The 21,576-nt window shown below is 51.7% G+C and overlaps 5 protein-coding genes across 5 annotated transcripts; 4 read left to right on the top strand and 1 right to left on the bottom strand.

Moving 5' to 3' along the window:
* Nucleotides 1-1,675: 1,675 nt before the first annotated feature.
* P152DRAFT_247795 (uncharacterized protein) lies at nt 1,676-2,609 on the bottom strand. The gene has a single exon (XM_033674682.1). The coding sequence runs from the start codon at nt 2,472-2,474 to the stop codon at nt 1,941-1,943; it is 534 nt and encodes a 177-aa protein (XP_033536791.1). The 5' UTR covers nt 2,475-2,609; the 3' UTR covers nt 1,676-1,940.
* A 206-nt stretch (nt 2,610-2,815) lies between these two features.
* P152DRAFT_247642 (MFS transporter) lies at nt 2,816-5,336 on the top strand. The gene is made up of 4 exons (XM_033674681.1): nt 2,816-3,489; nt 3,547-3,925; nt 3,987-4,413; nt 4,467-5,336. The coding sequence occupies exons 1-4, from the start codon at nt 3,156-3,158 to the stop codon at nt 5,121-5,123; spliced, it is 1,797 nt and encodes a 598-aa protein (XP_033536790.1). The 5' UTR covers nt 2,816-3,155; the 3' UTR covers nt 5,124-5,336.
* Nucleotides 5,337-6,187: 851 nt separating this feature from the next.
* Nucleotides 6,188-8,212, top strand: P152DRAFT_456212 (S-adenosyl-L-methionine-dependent methyltransferase). Its single transcript, XM_033678946.1, has 4 exons — nt 6,188-6,308; nt 6,403-6,889; nt 6,937-7,688; nt 7,741-8,212. Exons 1-4 carry the CDS (start codon nt 6,198-6,200, stop codon nt 7,915-7,917), a joined length of 1,527 nt encoding a protein of 508 aa, XP_033536789.1. The 5' UTR covers nt 6,188-6,197; the 3' UTR covers nt 7,918-8,212.
* Nucleotides 8,213-9,065: 853 nt separating this feature from the next.
* P152DRAFT_247479 (uncharacterized protein) lies at nt 9,066-13,997 on the top strand. Its single transcript, XM_033674678.1, has 2 exons — nt 9,066-9,458; nt 9,521-13,997. The coding sequence occupies exons 1-2, from the start codon at nt 9,198-9,200 to the stop codon at nt 13,796-13,798; spliced, it is 4,539 nt and encodes a 1,512-aa protein (XP_033536788.1). The 5' UTR covers nt 9,066-9,197; the 3' UTR covers nt 13,799-13,997.
* Nucleotides 13,998-16,028: 2,031 nt separating this feature from the next.
* Nucleotides 16,029-18,824, top strand: P152DRAFT_247483 (uncharacterized protein). The gene is made up of 2 exons (XM_033674679.1): nt 16,029-16,618; nt 16,674-18,824. The coding sequence occupies exons 1-2, from the start codon at nt 16,148-16,150 to the stop codon at nt 18,642-18,644; spliced, it is 2,442 nt and encodes an 813-aa protein (XP_033536787.1). The 5' UTR covers nt 16,029-16,147; the 3' UTR covers nt 18,645-18,824.
* Nucleotides 18,825-21,576: the final 2,752 nt, after the last annotated feature.

The following is a 21,576-nucleotide window of genomic DNA, read 5'->3' as shown; positions in this document are numbered from 1 at the left end:
AGCTTCCAGTCTCAAGGAGGATTTAGAAGGAGAGTGTGTCGATAGGTCCCGTGTCGATGGAGAAAGTCGCAAGCTGGTCGAAGACCCATTGGTATTTGTCCTTGGCTTGGAGAGACGATTCGGCACCCGAGCAGTCTGTGTTGACTGTTCGTTCCCCATGTTTTTGGAATGGATGTCCTGCAAGGTTCCAGAAGAGGCTGATCTTCTGCGCTTGGGAGCTGAGCGCTGGTGTAAACAGCTCTGACTGACGCAACTCAGATATCGAAACGAAGGACTTGTACAGCGAATGGGGCGTCCCGGTGAAATGAAAGCTTGCTCAACTATGAAGCCAAGTCAATGGCTCCATGAAGCAACCTGCATTGAGGAAGCAAAGGGCAAGCTGTGAGGGAATGCTTCCTTCGGAGTGTTTACTTTGCACAAACGCGAGGCAACTTCCCCACACAACACCCCAGACGAGAGATACGAGCCATAGATTAGGAGAGGTAATAAGAATTCAACACTTCAAAGTCGAAACCCAGGAATTGGGTTGAAGAGAAGCACGAAAGAGTTAGCACATCGTAATATTAAACGAAGACGAGTGGAGTGGTTTCATCAACACAAGCATTGGGAGTTGGCAGTTGGACGTTGGCAGTTGGCACAACAGGCATTGGGCATTTGAGCAAGGATACCTGAAGGCTGAATGACGTGCCTGGAAGCCGGAAGTAGGAAGCCATCTTAATTCTTAGGTCAACATGATTGCATTAATTAGAGCCTACCGATACAGAATTCAAGCCTCAAATCAGGATGATTTTGTCGAGTGCTGAGTTCTGGTTGGCGAGTATAGCGACGCGAAAACCTCCAAAACAAGGCACGATCAAACGACTGGACGACTCATTGTCCCATAACAAGCGACTTGGAATGGGACGGCTGGTGGTGAAACAATAAAGCGGGACGTGACATGGAGCCTGGTCTGCTGCTGTGTCCTGATGTCCGGTGTCCACAGTCAAGTTGCCTGGCTGGAGCTGTCTGGTTAACATATCTCATAAGTCTTAACTGCCACTGCAGCCATCACTATGACTATCACGCTGCTACAGCTGCACCAGGAGTCTGGGACAGTAAGTGGTAGACTGGTAGGTTGCTTGTGGATTGGATTTGCAGGCGATTCTGTAGCACTATGTGCATTTACATGACCGTGGGATCATGTTGCAAGGCTCGGATTGCGGATTTGATGCTGAGTTGCTGATACACTGCTGAGTATTCTAGACAGAGTTTGATGTTTGATGGGCGGTGAATGGGTATGAAATGGAATGTTGTTGAAGACGAAAAGCATTCGGGAGAGTTCGGGAGGCGGAGATCTCGGGCACCGGCGGCTGGTTGGTGATGCGGCACCCTATCGCTCCGATCCCCGGCCCAACCAGACCGTTGAGTCATTCATATGTGTTGGGTGACGTCCTACATGGAGTTTTTGGAGGTGGCGCACCTGGACCGCATATGGATTATGGACTGGTGATATGGTCTCGTCTTTCTGTATCAAATCTGTAATCTGTCCAGCTTGGCCGGTGGTTATGCTAGGAATAGAATTATAGTAAACTGGAGTCATGGACCGACCCGCTCACTAGATGCCCATAATTAAATAATAATTGACGAGTGACGACCCCGAGGCATCCAATATTAATCTCCCTTTGTCAATGCTTTTTGACCTGAAGGGCTGACAGCTGAACTGCCAACGGTCAAGACGAATGCACGATGCTAGAATCTAGATGCATCACTGAGATTACTCTGGATTCTGGCCGATCCTGCGAGAAAGAGAGAGGAAACACTGACGGAGTTTGCGGAATCCGTCTCGTCCGGTATGTTGCATTTGGAGATACGTCACTTCAAGCCCTCCACTCAAAGGCAGAACGGATGATTGCATTTCTATTTGCATCAGCTCTTTACAGTTTCAATTACACAGTCATAGCTCACGCATCAGAACCCGACCCCCACCAGGAATCCAGGATCGGATCGCAGACGCTTTGACGCGGACAGCGGGACAATACGAACAGCGGTCCTAGAATCTCCCGACTAACGGACTGACGGTCTCGCCGTGTCACCGACAAGGCGACAAACGAACCTGGGCAAGCAATAATCTTTATTTCTTTTTCCCCGTCACAAGCGACGCGCTCATCCAATCGACGGCCTGATTCTGATTCGTAGCCTTCCTGCTGTTTGAACTTTGAGCGAGCGTCGGATGTCTTGAAAGGTGAAATGGCCAGCCAGGTTGTCGTCATCAATCGTTGACTGTATACCAAGACCAAGGACGGAAGCGTTGAAGCTGCGTCTCCCCGAACTGCACAAACAGAATGGGAATCATCAAGGCGATGTTGAGAATACAGGTCTATTAGGGCTACCCCTGAGGTTGTGGAATGGATCAGTTTGATCACTTTTGACGACATCGTCTGCCCCAAGCCGCCCCAGGTATCAAAATGATTCGGGAAGTCAACACCAGTCGCCATTCACCAGGGGCTGTAATTCAGAGTCTGGCCAACCAGCAGAAAGCTTCAAAATCTTAACGAGCCAGTCATACCCGAACGAACGAGTTATCGCTTATCGGCCAGATGGCCAGAACACCATGTACCGAGTCGGGAGACGGGGATCGGGGAGAGGAGACCTTCTGCACTGTGTCATGGGTGAAATGGTGAATTAAGGTCGTATGAACGGACCACATGAAAGCCATAGTAAGAACTTTTTAGTTAGTGTCTACGTTTTGGTACTCTCCTTGCGGCATGCTAGGGCTAATTAGTGAATTGGGGCGACTCTGGGTGAGGTTCCCCCCTGTTGAATACGAGGCCTTGACAATATCAACCAAGAGAGGGCGATCTGTGATTCACAATTCCGCGTCCACGCTGGCGTCCTTGGAATTTAGAGCCAATCCGTCAAACAACCGGACATAGAAGAGTTATCATTAATTCCGGTTTACCTATTTCTTCTTCTCCGTGCTTCCTCTGGATCTTTCTTTGAGATTCTTTCTTGGGCAGCGTCCGTGATTTTGTCCGCCGCATCTTTTATTATTGTTGCCTAATCCCTTTATTTCATTACTGTCAAGCATTTTCCAAATTCCATTCCAGTTCAAGCTTCGAAACCCCACGACCTTGCGAATTTGTTTTCGTCTTTCACGATCTTCACACATCCATCACATGGGTCAACCAGAAGGAAAAGAGGCCCTTCGCCCTCCGAGCTCTCATACTATGGCGGGCTCAACAGCAACCACCATCGTGCCCCCCAGCCAAACTCCTTCTGTCATCGACAAGGATGTCAACGTCGCAACAGACTCCAAATCCGAATCTGGCCCCGACACCTCTGCCCCACCAACCGCCGTGGTACCATCGAAGGACACCGCGGAGGTGGAGGTGAAGGGCGACGTCGCCGAGAACGCCCTGCCTTCGGATGACGAGGTGGAGTATCCGACCAGTTGGAAGCTCGGCCTGATCACAATTGCGCTCTGCTTAGCTGTATTCTGCATGGCCCTAGGTAATGCCGTCGCCCAATGCGAACGTCTGATATCCTGTTACTGACCGCGTGGTACAGATAATACAATCATTGCAACCGCAATCCCCAAGATCACGACCGATTTCAGCTCCTTAGATGATATCGGCTGGTACGGATCATCGTATCTCCTCGCCTCGTGCTCCTTCCAGCTCATCTTCGGGAAGCTCTACACGTTTTACAGCATAAAATGGACCTACATGACCGCCCTCTTCATCTTTGAACTAGGCAGCTTGATTTGCGGCGTTGCTCCGAATTCCACCGCACTCATCATCGGGCGAGCCATCGCGGGCTTGGGCGGCGCGGGCATCTTCTCCGGTTCGATCTTGATTGTTGCGGCTTCGGTGCCCCTGCGCCAGCGCCCGACCTACACCGGCTTTATCGGCGGCGTGTTTGGCATTGCCAGCGTTGCAGGACCATTGTACGTACAACTGATCTGTCGCGGGGCAATTGAGCGCGTATTGGTAACTAACCGGCGATAGGATGGGTGGAGCCTTCACGGACAATTTGACTTGGAGATGGTGTTTCTATATCAATCTGCCGTTCGGCGCTGTCACCGCCATGTTTATCTTCGTCTTCTTCAAGTCGCCGCCCCGCGCCAAAGTTGAACCCACTTTCCGCGGCAAGGTGAGGAATCTCGACCTCGAAGGCACAGCGGTTTTCTTGCCGGGAATCATTTGTCTTCTGTTGGCGCTGCAGTGGGGAGGGAGCGAGTATAATTGGGGCAACGCCCGCATCATCGTTCTTTTCATCCTGTTCGCACTCCTGATAGCTGCTTTTGTCGGCATTCAGTTCTGGAAGCAGGAACGGGCCACGATTCCACCCCGCGTTTTCAAGAACCGGAATGTGTGGGGCTCGGCCTTGTTTGGCGGCTGTCTCGGCGCGTCGTTCTTCATCCTGATCTTTTATGTGAGCATTTGGTTCTCTCGAAAGGGTCCGACGACATACTGACGCAGTTATAGGTCCCGATCTACTTCCAAGCCATCAAGGGAGTCTCCGCTGTCAAATCGGGCATTATGAATATCCCGATGGTTCTTTCCCTCGTACTCTTCTCCATCATAGCCGGCATCCTTGTCACCGTCGTCGGTTACTACACCCCCTTCATGTTCTTGTCGTCCATCCTCATGGCGGTTGGCGCGGGAATGCTGACCACGTTTACCCCTCATACCGCCCATCCCGCCTGGATCGGCTATCAAGTGCTATTCGGTTTCGGCGTCGGCTTTGGGATGCAGCAGACTTTGATTGCCGTGCAAGCCAGCCTTCCCGGGCCCGACATCCCCATCGCGACCGCGCTGATGATGTTCGCGCAAATGCTCGGCGGCGCCCTCTTCGTCTCCGTGGGTCAGAACGTGTTCACCAACCAGCTGTTCAAGAACCTAGCAAGCGTTCCCGGCATCGATCCGAAGCTGGTCGTCAGTGTCGGAGCGACGGACCTGCAGTCTGCCGTCCGAAATTTCAACGAGGCGCTTCTGGCCCCGGTTCTGGAGGCTTACTCTTCCGCTCTGACGCAAACCTGGTACGTGAGCGTCGCTATGGCTGTTTTCAGCATAGTCGGTGCTGCGTTCGTTGAGTGGAAGTCCGTCAAGGGCAAAAATATCGAGATGGGCGGCGGTGCTTAGGAGCAGAATACCCGCTGTCCCGTCCCCCAGGATTTTAGCTCCTGTTGTTTCCTCTGCATTGTTTGTTTCGGAGTTCGGCTTTCGCATGCTTAGATTGTTTTTTGCAGCGAAGTAATTGATCCGGGAGGATCCAGCTCTCAACTCATACCAAAGCTCAGCGCTGTGGCCAACCCTCACCACTTTCGGGTTTCATAGATTCATTAGCATTCCACTCTTCGGTCGAGTGAAGGGAGTTCAAACGGGCTTGAACATGGTGGCACACGTCCGAACAACGGTCGAGATGGTTTCTCAAGTCATGTCTTGAGTTTGGCAGCTTAGAGCAAGGGTTCTTGTTCTACATTCCTATGAACCAAGTGTACGAGGTTAGGATTTGAAGGCAGATTTGCCAATAGATTAATTTGAAGTTCAGAGCTGCTTTGAACGGAATTAAACCCCAAAATACGATTCTATCGCTTTCACACCACCTACCTTGAAATTGTGTATAGGTTCGCCATATGGTCCGCTCTCTGATACGCAAAACCGTCCAGCTCTTAACCCGAGTCAGGTTCCAATCTCCAATGTGGGTATTCCGTGATTTCGTTGTCAATACTCGAACCTCACGCTCAATAGGAGTTGGGAGATGCATGGCATTAACGTCCGATATACGGAGGTATAATCACATTACATAGTATCGGCCACTGGTGTGCTTCTGACGGCTGAGGTTGTGATAAAGATGAACTGCTCCTATTAATTGATTAATAGCTGGATCCTGTCAGTGGGGCATGGGTAGTGTAATCTGATGTGCATGCCACTGCAAGTGTGCAGGGGAACAATAGGAGTGATACGACACCTATGCCGGCCTATCATTGGCCGAGCTCCCTCCTTTCCACATGTAAGCTCCTGGTTCCATGAAATAATCTTGCTGCCTGATCTACACGTGGAGCTTCGTTTCACTTCCCTCGCTGTGAACTGTGAAATACCTGGTTCCTCTCCCCTCCCAACTTATCTCCACGATAAAACCTCTCTCAAGGCCCTCCGTTCCTGGTCGTCCCCCCCTTCTGTAGCACCATTGCTCCGGAGGTTGATCAGCCGACAATGTCTGAACACAGCAAGGCCGTGTCCGAGGACTCCTTCGAGTTCGTCGAGACTCCTCCAGCTCCCAGCCATGATCCGGCCACTCCCAATTATGGAGTTCGCACTACTTCGGTATAAGAAATTCGTGTCCTTAAAACCCTCAATTGCATGCTATCAGCGTCAATTCCATTGCTATTGACAAATTGATCCGCTGACGACTTCGCAGTACCCAGCCATCAAGAACGCCCCTTTGCCTGCCGATGGCGCGGGAGCCCGCTCGTTCTCCAATCTCCTCCTTTTCTCTCTTCTCCTCGTCGTCCCATGGTACTTGGCTCGGAAACTCGGAGGCGGGTTTTATACCACCATCTTCTTCTCCATTTTGACGTTCTTCCCGATCTTGATAGCATTTTGGAGCGTCGCTTCCAGCTACTCCCCGCGCCTAAATGAGAAGGCACGGCTCCCGGGAAAACCAATTGAAACTTATCTCGACTTCCATCGAGATGAGGACAAAGAGAAGTACTGCGGACGGAACAAGATCCCAATGCACACCTTCCATGAGATGTATTTCGATGGCTTGGTGGACTTCAAGGGTGACGCCTTGGAAGCTCTAGAGTACCGCCATGATTGGTCCAGCTTCCGGTTCACTCTCGGCTTGTACTGGTATTTCTTGACTGGCATGATCCCCGAAGTGATCCTGCACTCTCGCTCTCAAGGTATGAACCATGACTCCCAAGCGTTCGGCGTCGCTAACGCCACGCAGACGAAGAGCAAGTCCGTGACCATTACGACCGTGGCGACGACTTTTACGGCTGGTTCCTCGGCCCGCGTATGATCTATACCTCTGGAATCATTTCCGACATCACCAAGGAAGAGACCCTCGAGCAGCTCCAGGACAACAAATTGGGCATCGTCTGCGAAAAAATTGACCTCAAGGAGGGTGAGCGCATGCTGGACATCGGGTGCGGATGGGGCACCCTCGCGAAGTACGCATCAGTCTACTATGGTGCAAATGTCACTGGTGTTACTTTGGGCCGCAATCAAACCGCATGGGGGAATTCGGGTCTCCGAAAGGCAGGCATCGAAGACAGCCAGAGCAACATCCTCTGCATGGACTACCGCGACATTCCCGTTCCCACTGGCGGCTTCAAGAAGATCACCTGTCTTGAGATGGCGGAGCACGTGGGTGTGCGAAAGCTCGGGTCGTTCTTCAGCCAAGTGAACAGCATGCTCGACGACGACGGCGTGTTCTTCCTGCAAATCGCCGGCCTCCGGAAAAGCTGGCAATACGAGGACCTGATCTGGGGCTTGTTCATGAACAAGTACATCTTCCCCGGCGCGGACGCGTCGACTCCGCTTGGCTTCGTCGTCGATAAGCTGGAGGGTGCAGGCTTCGAGATCAAGTCGATCGATACGGTCGGTGTCCACTACAGCGCCACCTTGTGGAGGTGGTACAGGAACTGGATGGCCAACAAGGACAAGGTCGTTGCCAAATACGGAATTCGATGGTTCAAGGTATGGACCCTTGCTGCTCCATGAATGTCGTCAACGCTAACTCATCGCCTAGATTTGGCAATACTTCCTTGCGTACTCGACCATCATCTCTCGTCAAGGTTCCGCAACTTGCTATCAGATCACCTTGGTCAAGAACATTAACTCTACGCATCGTGTTGAGGGGATCTCGACGCAGTTCGCACTGAAGGAAGCGTTGAAGCAATCTAAGAACAAGTCCAAGACGACTTGATTCAAGGGTGCGTCTCCAGAGTGAAGATCACGGTGGCAGGAATTGGTATTCTGTATGGTTTTACTATTATACATAGTACGGCACGATTGCAGAATGATAGAGGCCTGTGAATAGGAAGAGATTGAAAAGGTCGAGTCGAAGCCCACTTGGGATTTGAAACGCTAGGCAGGAACTTGACGAGTTTGTGTGCGCTACAAATGAAAAGTTAAGGGCATTTTATTTAATTTTGGAATTCAAAGTTCAGACAGATGCATGTCTCTATTGTATCCAAATCATCTCATAGCAGGAATAGATATTCCGCCAATATCCCGTGCAGCTATTGATATGTGGATTGTGTGCATTCGTATCTGATGCCAACCTGCTTTCGCCTTCTTTGTTTTTAGTAGGCTGGAGGTGCACGTCGAAGGCGAAGGGCAGTCAATTTCTTCCGCCCCAGAAGTAGTGTGGAATCTCACTCACACGAGATGATTCCACCTTTTTGGATCGCAAGAAGTCGATTCATGTTCAGTTAGCTATCTCGCTTTCAACCCTAGTCTTGCCCTTCAATCCGCCCAATCAAGCCTCCCAAATAAAAAGTATAATCACCCGGTTTAACTGAGATTCCACGGTACTATTACTGTACTGTCTGTAAAATAGGCCTGTGATACATAAAGGCGGCTTATCTGCCCCAAATCATCACTCGCAGAGCTAGCACCATGCCGGTAGTGCCCTGCCTGGTGGTGCATGTGGCAGGGTGTATTGCTGCTGTCGTGGCGGTGCACGTGGCGGTGCCGGTGTCATGGGTCACGTGCTTGAGGTTCAGGAACCAATCAGAAAGCTGAGAAGGAATCGATTTACCCTACGGAATACTTATCACCACTTAAATAACTCGCTACATGGTACGCTCCCGTCGTGATTACCACCTCAGCTTCAAGTCATCACTGCAGATTGCCAGTACTCACTACTCAGTGGGGCCGGAGACTGGACTAGGCCAGACCAGACAGTTCTGCCTAGTTCCTGCCTAATTCCTGCTTGATTCCTGCCTGGTTGCCTGACCCTGAAACTCCACATATTAGGTCGGAGTTTCGCCGCTGTTACCCCCGGGTTTGCGCCAGAACGCCCATCAAAAGTCCATCATTGTACTTCCTAACTCCGTCTGAATCTCACTCTCACATCAACCTCGCCGTCCTAAGGCACCTGGCGGCCTTTACGTCCTTCATTTCTCACTTGGATCATCCGTGTATGGCTTATGGCCTAAATTCTAGATTTCTTTTCCCTCTTCATCTCACACGCTGTGCGCCATGACCGCCACTTCCAGCACCACCCGCCTTATCAACGCCCTCGGTCACTCCATCCACAGCGACGGTGCTACGACAGGAAAGGGCGCCGTTTCTTATTTTTTGTCGGCATGTCGCCATCCCTCGACCAATGGCTTCGACGACGACGCCGCCCCGGCTACGAAAAAGAGGAAGTTGTCGACTCGCGCAGCTGATGCGCTTCCCCCACCATCGCAGGATGGACTCGACGGATACATCCTGGCTGAGAGAGCGTCGCTCGTCCTCGTAAGCAGACTCGGGGAAACGACTTAGCTGGTTCCATCATACTAACCTCTGGTCATTCGCAGCACGGAACATCCTCCGTACCCGAAAATCTTACAAGTCCCTCTGCTCGACCTCGCCGAGAGCAGGTAGCTCTGTCCTCCGCTGCGCCGAAATTCCTCAACAAAGCCAAATGGGCTGGCTCCGATATCTTGTTCTTGTCGAATCCTGTTGGAGATGTATCTCTCGAACTCCTCCTTGAAACCTCCACGCATGAGAACTACGCTCATGCCATGCGGATTATTGACATTGCGCGAGCCATCCCTCATGGCCAAGAAGCGGCCACCAGGAGCAAAAGACCCCGCGATACCCCATTCATGACCACAAGGGTGCACCTCTCTACACCCGACGATGCCTCGGAGGTTTATTCGATAGATATTGAAATATACTGCAAGGATGGGCCGAGCGTCCTACATCTACCGACTGCAAAGTCGAAGACCTACCTACCCTTATTTGAAAGGCTATTCCCGAGACTAACCGAAGTGTCACCCCACTGGGCTCCACGCGACTACTACGAATGTGTTCACGCTCCAGCAACATCAGAGAAGATACCGGAGGAAATCCGAAACTTAAGGCTCAACATCACCTTGTATCCTTTTCAGGAACGAGCGGTCAAGTGGTTACTTGCGAGAGAAGGCGTAATATACCCATCTACCAGGAGCCCTGATGCGGATATACAAGACGAGACAACACACATTCGAGATAGTCTTGGAGTGGTATCGAAATACCCGTCGTATCAGTCCAAAACGGTTTCGGAGGGAAATGAAATATATTACAGTCGAGTCCAAGGCAGAGTAGTTCGTAACCCGGGCGCCATTTCGAATTCCTCACTCGATTTCCGTGGAGGCATCTTATCCGAAGAGATGGGTCTTGGGAAAACGGTGGAGCTCATCGCCTTAATGAACTTGAATCAACGACCAGCCGAATCCGACACGGTGTTCGATGAATGTACTGCATCCATTGTTACGCCAACCGGCGGAACTTTAATCATCACCCCCCCCTCGATTTTGGAGCAGTGGAAGAGCGAGTTGGCAAACCACTCACCGAATCTTGCCGTTTTTCATTACAAAGGTCTACCTCCAAGAAGCAGACCCCCGCGGGAGCAAAACGAAGCGACAGTGGCACATCTGCGGCAATTCGATGTTGTGTTAACTACATACAACGTCCTGGCCCGAGAAATCCATTACGCGAAGGCGGCTCCAGAACGCTCACTTCGACACCGTAAGAAACACGAGCCTCGAAAAAGTCCACTAGTGGAGATGTCCTGGTGGCGTGTGTGTCTCGATGAAGCACAGATGATCGAGAGCGGTGTTAGTCAGGCAGCGGAAGTTGCTCGTTTGATCCCACGATGCAATGCATGGGCAGTCACCGGCACGCCCTTTCGGAAAGACGTCCAGGATCTGCTTGGTCTGTTGCTCTTCCTTCGATACGAGCCATTTTGCAGCTCCAAGGAGATGTGGGCACGCATCGATAAGGAGACATTCCGTCAAATATTCAGCACGATCGCGCTGCGACATACGAAACAGAAGATCCGCCATGAACTTCGTCTTCCTCCCCAGCGACGAGTGGTGATCACCATGCCTTTCACGGCCATCGAGGACCAGCACTACTCTCAGCTCATGGAGGAGATGTGTAGAGCCTGTGGCGTAACAGCGGACGGTGCTCCTGCACGGCGCTGGTACGATCCAAATTCGTCTTTCGTCATTGAAGCTATGAGACTGTGGCTGCGGCGTCTTCGTCAAACATGTTTGCACCCGGAAGTTGGCGGAAGGAACCGGAGGGCTCTCGGGCGTAGCAGCAACGCGCCGATGCGGACCGTCACCGAGGTACTGGAAGCCATGATCGAGCAGAACCGGGGGAATATGCGGGTGGAAGAGCGGGAAAACATCTCCTCTCAAATCCTACAGGGTCACGTTGTTGCCTTTGCCAAAGACGACGTTGACCGAAGCTCAAGGGGCAGGGACATATACCTTCAGGCATTGCAACAAGCGAATGATTACGTCGATGAATGTCGGACGGACTATGAAGAACAACTGGCGAACGCGGCCATTCCTGAGGGCCTGGATGAGCAAGACTCGCAAGATGAAGATGCCCGGGATGCGTCCGAAGCTCAGTTCAAAGCCTCTGCAGCAAAGAACGCGTTGAGAATGGCTCTGGAAGTGCAGCATGTCTGTGCGTTCTTCGTCGCAACGTCATACTTTCAGATCAAATCGAACGAAGACGTGACCAAGCCGGATTCGAAAGAGTTCCATGAACTGGAAAAGTTAGAGACGGAGTATTACGATCGAGCCAAGGGGATACGCCGCGAGATGCTCCATGACACGGAGAAGAATGCTCAACGTGCCATGAGTAAGGTCGTTGCTCTGCGAGAGGTCACCGTGCCCGATATACCGATTTTGCAAGACGCCGGTGGGATTGAGAATCGCAAAGTCTTGGAAAAGATGGATTCCTTGAAGGATGTCCTCGATGGCCAAGCGAAGCTCATGCAAGAATGGAGAAAAAAGGTGATCAGCATTCTGCTCATGCCTTTGGTGGATGAGGACGACAGCAAGGAGATCACGGGTGACGAGTACGAAGACTCCACGAAAGCCCAAGATGAGCTGTACAGCTATTTGACCGCGCTTCGAGCCATGGTCGCGGATCGCACGACGACACTCACCGGGCTCAAGAACGAACTGGTCGAGCATGAGAACAAAGATGCCATCCGGAGAGCCAAGAATGAGGAAGGCCATTCTCCCGAGCTCCTCTTGGAGCTCATGGAGGCTCGTGGAGAATTGAAGGTGGCCGCGACCGAATCGGTCCGTGGTGTGATCTCGCAGATCCGATCGATCATCACCTCCATACAGTGGAGGGGGGACGGGGGATCCCACCGAGCCGCGGCGGAGATCAGCATCATCGAAGCTCAGCAGAAGCGAGTGCAAGAGATTCTTTCCGCGCAGCTCAAAGCCATGACGGACGCAGAAAAGGACTTGGAGCTGTTCCGTCACTCCATGAACCTACGTCTCGATTTCTACCGACAGCTCCAGCAAATCTCCGACACCGTCGCTCCGTACAAGGAGGAGCTAGACGAGACGCTCGACCAGGCGACTTTGGATATGGCCGTGGAGAGAAATAATCGGTCCGGTGCGCGACTGGGTGTGCTCAAAACAAAACAGCGGTTCTTGCTTCATCTCCGGACGGAGTCGAGCGATCAGGCGGGCGCCAAGATCTGCGTCATCTGCCAGTGTCCTTTCGAGACGGGCGTCCTCACGGTCTGCGGCCATCAATATTGTAAGGTCTGTATCCGTGAATGGTGGAAAAGTCACAGGACTTGCCCTATCTGTAAACGTAGGCTGCATTCGGCGGTCGACTTTCATGACATCACTTATCGGCCTCAAGAAATCCGTGCCCAGGAAGAGGGCAGTGCGGTGTCCTCGCCAAGCAAGACCGCGTCACCCGCGTCGCCCTCGATTGTGTCCAATTCCACCTCCATCTACACGGACATGAGCGCAAACACGATGAATGAAATCAAGTCCATCGAATTGCCGGCGGCGCGGTCGTACGGGACGAAGATCGACGCGATATCGAGGCATCTCCTCCACATCCGTGAAACCGATCCAGGTGCTAAGTCGATCGTTTTCTCACAATATACCGACTTCTTGTCCGTCCTCAAAGGGGCTCTGAAGCTCAACAAGATCGGCTGTTCGCATATCCGCGACCATGATGGCATTCGAAAGTTCCGGACCGACCCCTCCATCGAATGTTTCCTCTTAGATGCCAAAAGCGACAGCTCAGGCCTGAACCTCGTGAACGCGACCTACGTGTTCTTCTGCGAGCCACTCATCAACGCGGCCATCGAGCTGCAAGCCATCGCCCGCGTGCACCGCATCGGCCAGCAGCGGGCCACCACAGTGTACATGTACTTGATCAGCGACACGGTGGAAGAAGCAATCTACGACATTTCCGTGGCGCGACGCCTGGAGCACATGGGCCGCAGCCAAGCCAAGGCGGACGCGGATGCCTCGCGGTCGCGATCCGGCACCAGCACGCCGTCGGTGCTCGAGTCGGCGCTCGACGCGGCGAACAGTCTGGAGTTGCAGCAGACGCCGCTGAGCAAGCTGCTACAGGGCGGCAAGGGTGGGGGCGAGGTGGTCGAGCAGGGGGATTTGTGGAACTGCTTGTTCGGGCATCCGCGGCGGTCGAGGGATGGGGTGGTGGTCAGCGATGAGCTACAAGGCGAAGTGGACAGGCAATTGCGAGGTGATGCGTCGGAGCAGCGGAGGGATGAAAACATGGAGGATGTGGAGTCGGGAGACCATGATTGATTAAGCGGTTTAAGCCATTCTAGGGGCCTATGGCGCGTTCCCCCGTCCGTCTGTCATCAGTGGTCTGAAACGGATCTGCATTGTAATGATTATGGCTAATGGCATCCGGCTTCGAAGAAATTGATTTCCTTTCGCCTTCGACGTGCACTTCCAGCCTGCTAAAACGGAAAAACGGATCGTCTCCTTAAATTAAGGAATATAAAGGGGGACTCTATGGCTTTAAGAAAGTTAATAGGGGGCGAAAGCAGAACGGTTGAGTTCTCGATGTCCTGGGGGTATGCTTCAGGATCATCAATTTGACAATTTCTTCCTCTAGATGCGGCACCAACTGAACCGCTGTGGGATTGTCTCAACCCAGGCGTCGGACGAGATACTGCCAGTAATCACCTCACACCTGCATGTCATGCCGCACATTGTCACCTGTCAGAAGGGAAGTGCCGCTTGGAAGCGAGGGATTCGGGAGAATCGGGCAACTTTGGGTCATTGGAGTGGAAGCGTTTGGACTCTTTGGAGTTGGAGTGTGGAATTGGAGTTTGGAGTCTCTGTTAGCCGTGTTGGGAGTCGAGGAGACTGGGACCAAGAGCACAGTCAAGTCAAGCATTTCCCAAGCAATGCTTGAACCGGCACTGTTTCGCCTTGGCAGAATTCATGGGTCGAGTCTCGACCATCCTGATTCCCGTCATATTAATATCTCAACCCATCCCAGCTGAAGGAGGACCTAGACCCCGAATCCAATTCGTAGGATCGTGGACCATTTCCTCCCAACTGGATCTGCCGCTTGTCCCCTGTCCCTTGTCCCTTCACATGCATCGTTGAGTGAGTTGAGGCCTTGATGACTTGAGATTGAGAAATCAGAAATGAGACCATCCCAATTCCCGCTCAGGTCTCCACGTCCACTGCGATTCCATTGATCCATTCGCTTCAATCCCAGAGCGAGGTAATGTACACCGCTTCTCTCAAAAATCGCTGCCACCGTAGCACGGGAGCGGCAGTGGTGCCACCCAACATGAAATGGTTCGTTTATGTCTGTTCTTGTTTCTGCGGGACACCGAGAGGCGGAGGGAGAGACCACCAATCCGATCCCGCTAAAAAGTGCCATTTTCCATTCTGGCTTGACATTCCGACCCTCGCCATTCCGATCCTGGTAATGCCAGTTGGTGATTCTGGTCTTCTGGATGTCGGGGTAGGGTTTGGGCCGTGGAATGGCGCCAGATTGCGCATCTGCATGGAACCTTACGGGCTAGACACTCAATCTTTCGGCCATGGTCGGGACCCTGTAGAATGTGGATGGACTACCGCCTATCAGGATTGTGATGGTGGTAGATGGGTCGATCCTTAATAGTTCTTAGCTGCATTCTTATTGCTTACGGTAGTCTATTAGTTAGAATCAAAGTGGTGGTGCTCACTGTGTTCGCAATTCGCATCATTCCCGCATCGCGCTGCCCTCATTCTTGGCCCCAGTCCGGTTCTTCATCCATTTACCTCAGAGGCTCAGATCCTGTCCATAGAGTATTGTTACGTCTGGTCTGATACTTACCGGTTCGTACCTACGGTAAAAACGGACTTGATTACCACGTAACCTTCAACGGTCTTCCTGACTTCGAATACCTCTCGTTCTTACCTACTTATACTCCCATACCATACCTTACCAGGCATCCTCCTTCCAGCTATCCCACGCCGAGCGCTCCTATCGAGCGCCAAGTCGATCGCGTCTATTCTCTCGAGTTCCCCAAATCACCATCTGTCCCATCCTTCGTGTCACTCCAGTTCCGCTTCGGTTGCGTGCCTCCCTTGGCGCGAATCGCCAAGCCCGTTTCGACGAGTGGATGAGACTCGACATGTTGACCTTGGCCTCGTAACGCATCTCTGGCGGTACCTAGCGACGCTTCATGTACGTCTGACGAATTTTCCGTTCTATCTTTCACTATCCCCGCCCGTGTCCATGACCTCATTCTTGATGGGGGCTCGTCATGGCATCTATCCGTCCTCGATCTTGGTAGACTCGATCGGATGGATTGCGCAACGAGCATTGGGCACAGCCCCATTTTGACACGGTCTGCGACGGCGCGGACCCTCATACTGGACCTCCGATGTCCAAACAACAGAGCAAAACACGATTTACTGACCTTTCCTAAAGCCGGTTTTAGGTCTTTCATCGCGCCGTGAATAATATACCCTAGCCATTCCATTGGGCCGGCAAATATCTCGTCCTCGACCGAAACTAGAGCGCTGGAGTTTGGGGTTGGGAACACTCGGTAGAGAGATACCGCAACAACTGGATCAAGTGTAACCTCGATAACAGGATCACGGCGGGAGACCGCAGGATGTGAGCGAGGGCAAGGCAGAGGGATGCCCGCATCTTCATCCGGACGATCGCCGTCGCCGAAGCCATCGCCCGCGAGCAAAGCGTCAATCCTGTCCCTGTTGAAGTCCCCCTTCTCCTCGAAGATCCGCCCTCTCGTCGAGTTCTACGTACAACCGGACGATCCACATCGGAGTTACTCGAGCGGCGATGCCGTGACGGGATCCGTGGTGCTCAAAGTCATCCGACCGATTCGGATCACCCATATCGTCGTTTGCCTCCATGGGTACGCGCAGGTCTACAAGAACCCGAACTCTCCGGGGGACATTTACAAATCATACGGGCAATCGTTAAGTCAAGGGCGGACTAATAAATCCGGCGGCTACTTTGGCAATGGGTTCGTCTCTCTGTTCGAGCAAGAGAAGGTACTCTGTGGTGATGGGCGGTTGGATGAGGGCATATATCGGTTTAATTTCGAACTGCGATTTCCCATTGGCGCGCTCCCAAGTAGTATCGAGGTATTTATCTCTGGATCCTCCGTCCATAATCGCCCTGCTAATGATGCTTGCGTAGTTTGAGCGAGGAACGATTTCATACATGATTACGTCAATTCTAACGAGACCCACGACAATATCCCCAATACAAACATGCGATCACCGAATCAATTTCAACGAGACCATGGATGTCGCCCCCTTATATCAGCCCAAACCACGAGTCATCTCATTGGAACCGATACCCCGAAAGGGGAAGGCCCGGTCCGTACCCAAAAACAAGAACGTGGCCGACTCCAAGAAGCGAGGGGGAAGTGAAGACAACATACCTCCCGAATCCTTACTTGGCGACGCGGTCCACAGTACAACGTCGGAAGTAACTAGCATCCGCGAAAGCGAAGTTCCACAGAGCCCCTCGCCCAGTGCCACCAGCTTTGGCACTTGTGAAGGAAGCTGTGCCACGAGCTCTGGCAATGGATCTGGCGATGGTTCCGACAAAATCGATGGGAGCAAAGCAGGGTCGAAAGCCGTCAAACACGTCCGACACCGCTCTCGTAACCTCGAGAAAAAGCCGATCACAGCAACCATCGAACTCCAAAAGTCTGGATATCTTCGAGGCGATAACATAACCCTGAATCTCAGTATCAAGCATACCAAGGTCGTGAAAAGTCTGAACGGCATCATCGTCACCCTGTATCGACAGGCGCGGGTCGACATGAACCCGAATCTTCCACTGGTACAGGAAGCCAAAAGAGGCTCAAAAACGGACGAGTACTATCCGAAGTCTCGGACCGGCCTCGGTGGCCTGTCATTGTCCTCGGCAGGGTCCAGTCATTTGTTCCGGAAAGACGTCTCCCAGTCTTTCGCGCCGCTGATCATCAGCCCAGATACCCTCCACCATGATATCAAGGTTACGGTTCGCGTTCCGGAGGGGGCTTTCCCGTCGATCTCCAACGTTCCAGGCTCGATGATCAGTTTTAAATATTTTGTGGAAGTGGTGCTTGATCTGCACGGAAAACTCACCGGCCTAGAGCGAGTGCTTCCCAATGCAGGCATGATGAGCTTGCCTTACTCCGTCACGGCTGGGTCCGGCATGCAAACGGGGGAGGGCGTTCACAGCAGCACCCTTGCAGCCTGGCCGGGACACTTCATCGACACCTCTCAGATTCGGCGTAACAAAAACGTCGTCTCGTGCAACTTCGAAGTTGTAATCGGTACCGTAGATACCGAGCGGTTCTATGGGAAGAGCAAAACCGATTCGGTTCAAAGCACCGAAGCTACCGCCACCGAGGTGGCCGGTCACCCGCAGAGCAGCCGGCCGGGAGAAGAGGCAGCTCGTCCCACCGAAGCTGGTACCCATTCATACGACTTCGGCTTCGACTATGCATCGGAGGGCCATGATGACAGTCAAGGCACAATCCACCCCAACAACGGCCATTTCCCTCCCCCGTCGCAGCTACATGGCAGCCCAAATCCGGGCACTCCAACGCCATATTCACGTCTGTCACCCTTCCCTCACCCTTCAGAGTCATCACCACTTCCGCCGACACCATCGCCGTTATACTCCATCCCGAATCTGCCGGACGAGCAAAACCTAAGCGAAAAGGACCGCATTCGCCTCGCCGAAGCACGCCTCCTCCCATCCGCACCTCCCGCCGACGAAACGGACCCAGAGTCTTCGTCCCATGCGACCCGCCATGCTCCCAGCGCACCCAGCCTGGAAGCTCTCCACCATAATCCCGCACAAATACCCCACCCCTTTGCCTTTCCTCCACAAGCAGCAGGACTGTCTGCGCTACCCACCGACGCCGTGCCTAGTTACGAGTCCCACATGCGACCGGGCGCCTCCGAGCCGCATACGGACGACAAGTACGAGTTGCAACGGCGGCAAATGGAGATGGAAACGTCTGCACCGCCGACCGCGCCGGAGGAGGATGAAAATAGTGCGCGACCACCCGGCGATGAAGAGAGGGTGGAGACCAGCGGACAGCCGTCGGCTCCGACATTGGAGCAGATAGAAGGCTCGGAAGGGTTGCCCCGATATGAACGATGAGATCTTCCGGCCTTGTCGCCGGAGTTTTTGGATGTGGTACGCTTCGATATACGAAATCTTCTAGAGGTTCGGGGGAGCATGGGGAGTTCAAATCTGTAGCATCTTGGGTCGGTGTATGAGTATTCTGGTAGACTTCCCACATAGGGGACTGCCGAGCCAACATTGGATTGGCTATCATAATGAATAGGGATCATATTCAGCCTTTAGCCTTATTATCAGATCTGTAGTCCTTTTCTATAGTCCTTTTCCAGTCCTTGCTTCTACATTCTGCATAGTTCCACGCCTGTGGTCTGCTCCCCTGGGGGGATGTCTAGCAGCTGCCGCTACCGGTGTGGCTAGATGGATTATCACAGGAAATGGTCACGCGTGTTGAATTCTGGAAACTGGATTATATCTTGCGCATCTGCGTACAAGCAGACTTTCTCTCCTCTCTTCTTTCGGTAAGTTTAGATTAATAGAGTCATTGCGTATCTGGCAGTCTGAAACCTTTCAATATGCCCTCTTTCCTTATTATTCGATATAATCTATGGTAGTCCTTTCAGTCCTTTTCTAGTTCTTTCTTCTTCGTTCTTCCCATAAGACAGCACCCCCAGATTTGAGCCACCCCACTTTTGAGCCACTTCAACGCCTTCAATCTGGAGTTGGATATACCAATGGAATAAGCGCAATTGTACCAATTTTCCGTGAAATTTGTTGCCAATGTGCCTCAATTGAATGAAGAAGCCCTTCTACTCACTATTTAAGCATATAAATCTAGGGAAATCGATTTGATTCGGAAATGCGCGGAGAAATACACATGTACTCTATCCTCCAGAAACGCTTCCAGGACCGCCACGAATCGCATCAAACCGGGGCACAGAAGCTCCAAAAAATTGTCTCCTATACAGGAACAGTATTAGCTGATTGGATAACCTCGGGAAAATCGCGCCGCGAATGCTCCCTCCCACGCCAGAGTACGCCAAATGGCCGAAGCAATAGCCTGAGAGAATGGCGACCCTACCCCTTCGGGTAAAACTGGATAGATGGATTCCTAAAGCGAAATCCCCATATAAAATCAATGATGGGAAAATCAATCGAAGCATCATGCGTCAATTGCTCGACCAAAGAGATCATTGGTTCGCCGTTTTCCGAGCTTGATCGTGGAGTATAAGATCAAGACGGAGAATATCTGGAATTTCGACGAACTTGGCCTCGCCCTTGGGTGTGGCACAAACGGGCGCGTATTAGCACCGTCCCAGAAGAACAATAGGATGAAAACCTAAGCCAATCTCCTGAAGAACGCGAATGGGGTCTCCCTAATTGAAACTATTTCTGCAATCGGCCGTGCCATTTCCCCTTCGGTAATTTTCAAGGGCCAGAGCCTATAATCTACGTGGTTTCCTATGGGTCCTTCTAGCGTAAAGGACTGGCATTGGACAACATCGGAGAATGCGTGGGCATTAAACGAAATTGGCCTAAAATGACTGAAAAGGACTTTCTCCCGGAGACCAAGCCTAAGGGCAAAACAGACGAATGGCGCCTTCTGATATGCGACGGACATGGCTCCCATGCAACTGTCGAGTTTGTGAAGTTGTGTAAAGGCAACCAGGTACTTCTTCTATATCTCCCTCCCCATTGCTCTCATTTGCTCCAGCCCCTGGATGTATCCTGTTTCTCGCCCCTGAAGAATAAATATCATACGGAATTGAGCTAATTGAGCTCCCTAGATGACTCTGCGCCAGTCAAAGACGCATGATTTTATAAATATTTACTATAAATCAAGAATTGGAGCATTGACAGGCCATAAATATTTCGTACCGGGCTCAGGGGCCCCGGAATCAATCCTTTTAACCTACACAAAGTATTAAATAGCACCCAGTTAAATGAAGATCATACCGTGCAGCAACTTCATGTAATCCCAGGGCCTATTAGTTATACATATAACACACCAAAAGGCCCGAAAGACGTATACGCGGGGCAAAAGTATGAGGAGATGACCACTCGAGATTTCAGGGGATTTCAGGGGAAGTTGCCCAAGTCTCTGGCGGAGAAGAATACCGAAATCGCTGCACTAAAAGCACAAGTTTTACGACTTGAAAAAACCGTTCAAGATCTAGGTGGTTTGACTACGAGGAAAGGGAAGAGTCCAGCCTAATTTAAACGAAAGATTTGCTAGAGTTGAGCAAATCGTTGCAGCGCAAGGGGCGGCCAAAGATGCGGAGCGGAAGGCTGCGGAAAAGGCGGAGAGGGCTTCAGGGCATGTAAATCAGACTGGATTCGAGCACTTACGTCCTGAATTTCAACCAGATATATAGAAATATATATGGTGGCTGTTCTATTTGTGTAACTCTAGGGCAATACGTCGATAAAATGTATTTGTGGTGGCCGGAAACTGGGTGCTTTGTCTTAATTAGCACACAACTCTGTAACTACTTAGTTATTGAGCTAGTTAACTATATGGAGGAGGAATAAGTTTAATTCTCTTTACAAATTGTTTTCACCAATTGTCTCTACAAATACTCTGTATGCTTCCTCATATTGAACGTGATACGTGTGACGCTTGCACACGGGACAACAACCACCATGCATCTGGCAAGTGGTAACTCTCAGGCATGGGTGAATTTTGATCATGATAATGGGTTTCCTTTATCAAGCTAAGGTTCTGATTTAAATCTATACCAGTTCACGACATCGAAAATGCTGCGCGGGCTGCATCCTTTTTCATCATCGAACAAGCGGAACGATCGGTATATAGTCGGAGGCAGACGGCGTAGAGCCTCCCATTCTTCTCAACAAGTCCTTTTCACCACTTTCACCAATATTTCTAGCATTGCAGTCTCTTCCCAACGTGCAATATCGTACAATGCTTTAGACCACATAACAACCAGGAAGCAATATCTGGATCCATCCGTCATTGATTTGAAGCGTCAAATTTAAAAATCAATTAGGCTGC

Source organism: Eremomyces bilateralis, assembly GCF_010015585.1.
Source record: "Eremomyces bilateralis CBS 781.70 unplaced genomic scaffold P152scaffold_4, whole genome shotgun sequence".
In the NCBI taxonomy this organism is placed as follows: Eukaryota; Fungi; Ascomycota; class Dothideomycetes; order Eremomycetales; family Eremomycetaceae; genus Eremomyces; species Eremomyces bilateralis.
The sequence above is the reverse complement of the archived record's forward strand: the minus strand, read 5'-3'. Positions and strand labels throughout refer to the sequence as shown.

Excerpts from the sequence above, each read along its gene's own strand:
- P152DRAFT_456212 (XM_033678946.1), top strand. The coding sequence starts at position 6,198 with ATGTCTGAACACAGCAAGGCCGTGTCCGAGGACTCCTTCGAGTTCGTC. Across the intron at positions 6,309-6,402 it reads ATGGAGTTCGCACTACTTCG|TACCCAGCCATCAAGAACGC; the intron begins GTATAAGAAATT and ends ACGACTTCGCAG. Across the intron at positions 7,689-7,740 it reads ACGGAATTCGATGGTTCAAG|ATTTGGCAATACTTCCTTGC; the intron begins GTATGGACCCTT and ends CTCATCGCCTAG.
- P152DRAFT_247795 (XM_033674682.1), bottom strand. The coding sequence starts at position 2,474 with ATGGCGACTGGTGTTGACTTCCCGAATCATTTTGATACCTGGGGCGGC.
- P152DRAFT_247479 (XM_033674678.1), top strand. The coding sequence starts at position 9,198 with ATGACCGCCACTTCCAGCACCACCCGCCTTATCAACGCCCTCGGTCAC. Across the intron at positions 9,459-9,520 it reads AGAGAGCGTCGCTCGTCCTC|CACGGAACATCCTCCGTACC; the intron begins GTAAGCAGACTC and ends GGTCATTCGCAG.
- P152DRAFT_247483 (XM_033674679.1), top strand. The coding sequence starts at position 16,148 with ATGCCCGCATCTTCATCCGGACGATCGCCGTCGCCGAAGCCATCGCCC. Across the intron at positions 16,619-16,673 it reads CGCTCCCAAGTAGTATCGAG|TTTGAGCGAGGAACGATTTC; the intron begins GTATTTATCTCT and ends ATGCTTGCGTAG.
- P152DRAFT_247642 (XM_033674681.1), top strand. The coding sequence starts at position 3,156 with ATGGGTCAACCAGAAGGAAAAGAGGCCCTTCGCCCTCCGAGCTCTCAT. Across the intron at positions 3,490-3,546 it reads TGTATTCTGCATGGCCCTAG|ATAATACAATCATTGCAACC; the intron begins GTAATGCCGTCG and ends CGCGTGGTACAG. Across the intron at positions 3,926-3,986 it reads GCCAGCGTTGCAGGACCATT|GATGGGTGGAGCCTTCACGG; the intron begins GTACGTACAACT and ends AACCGGCGATAG.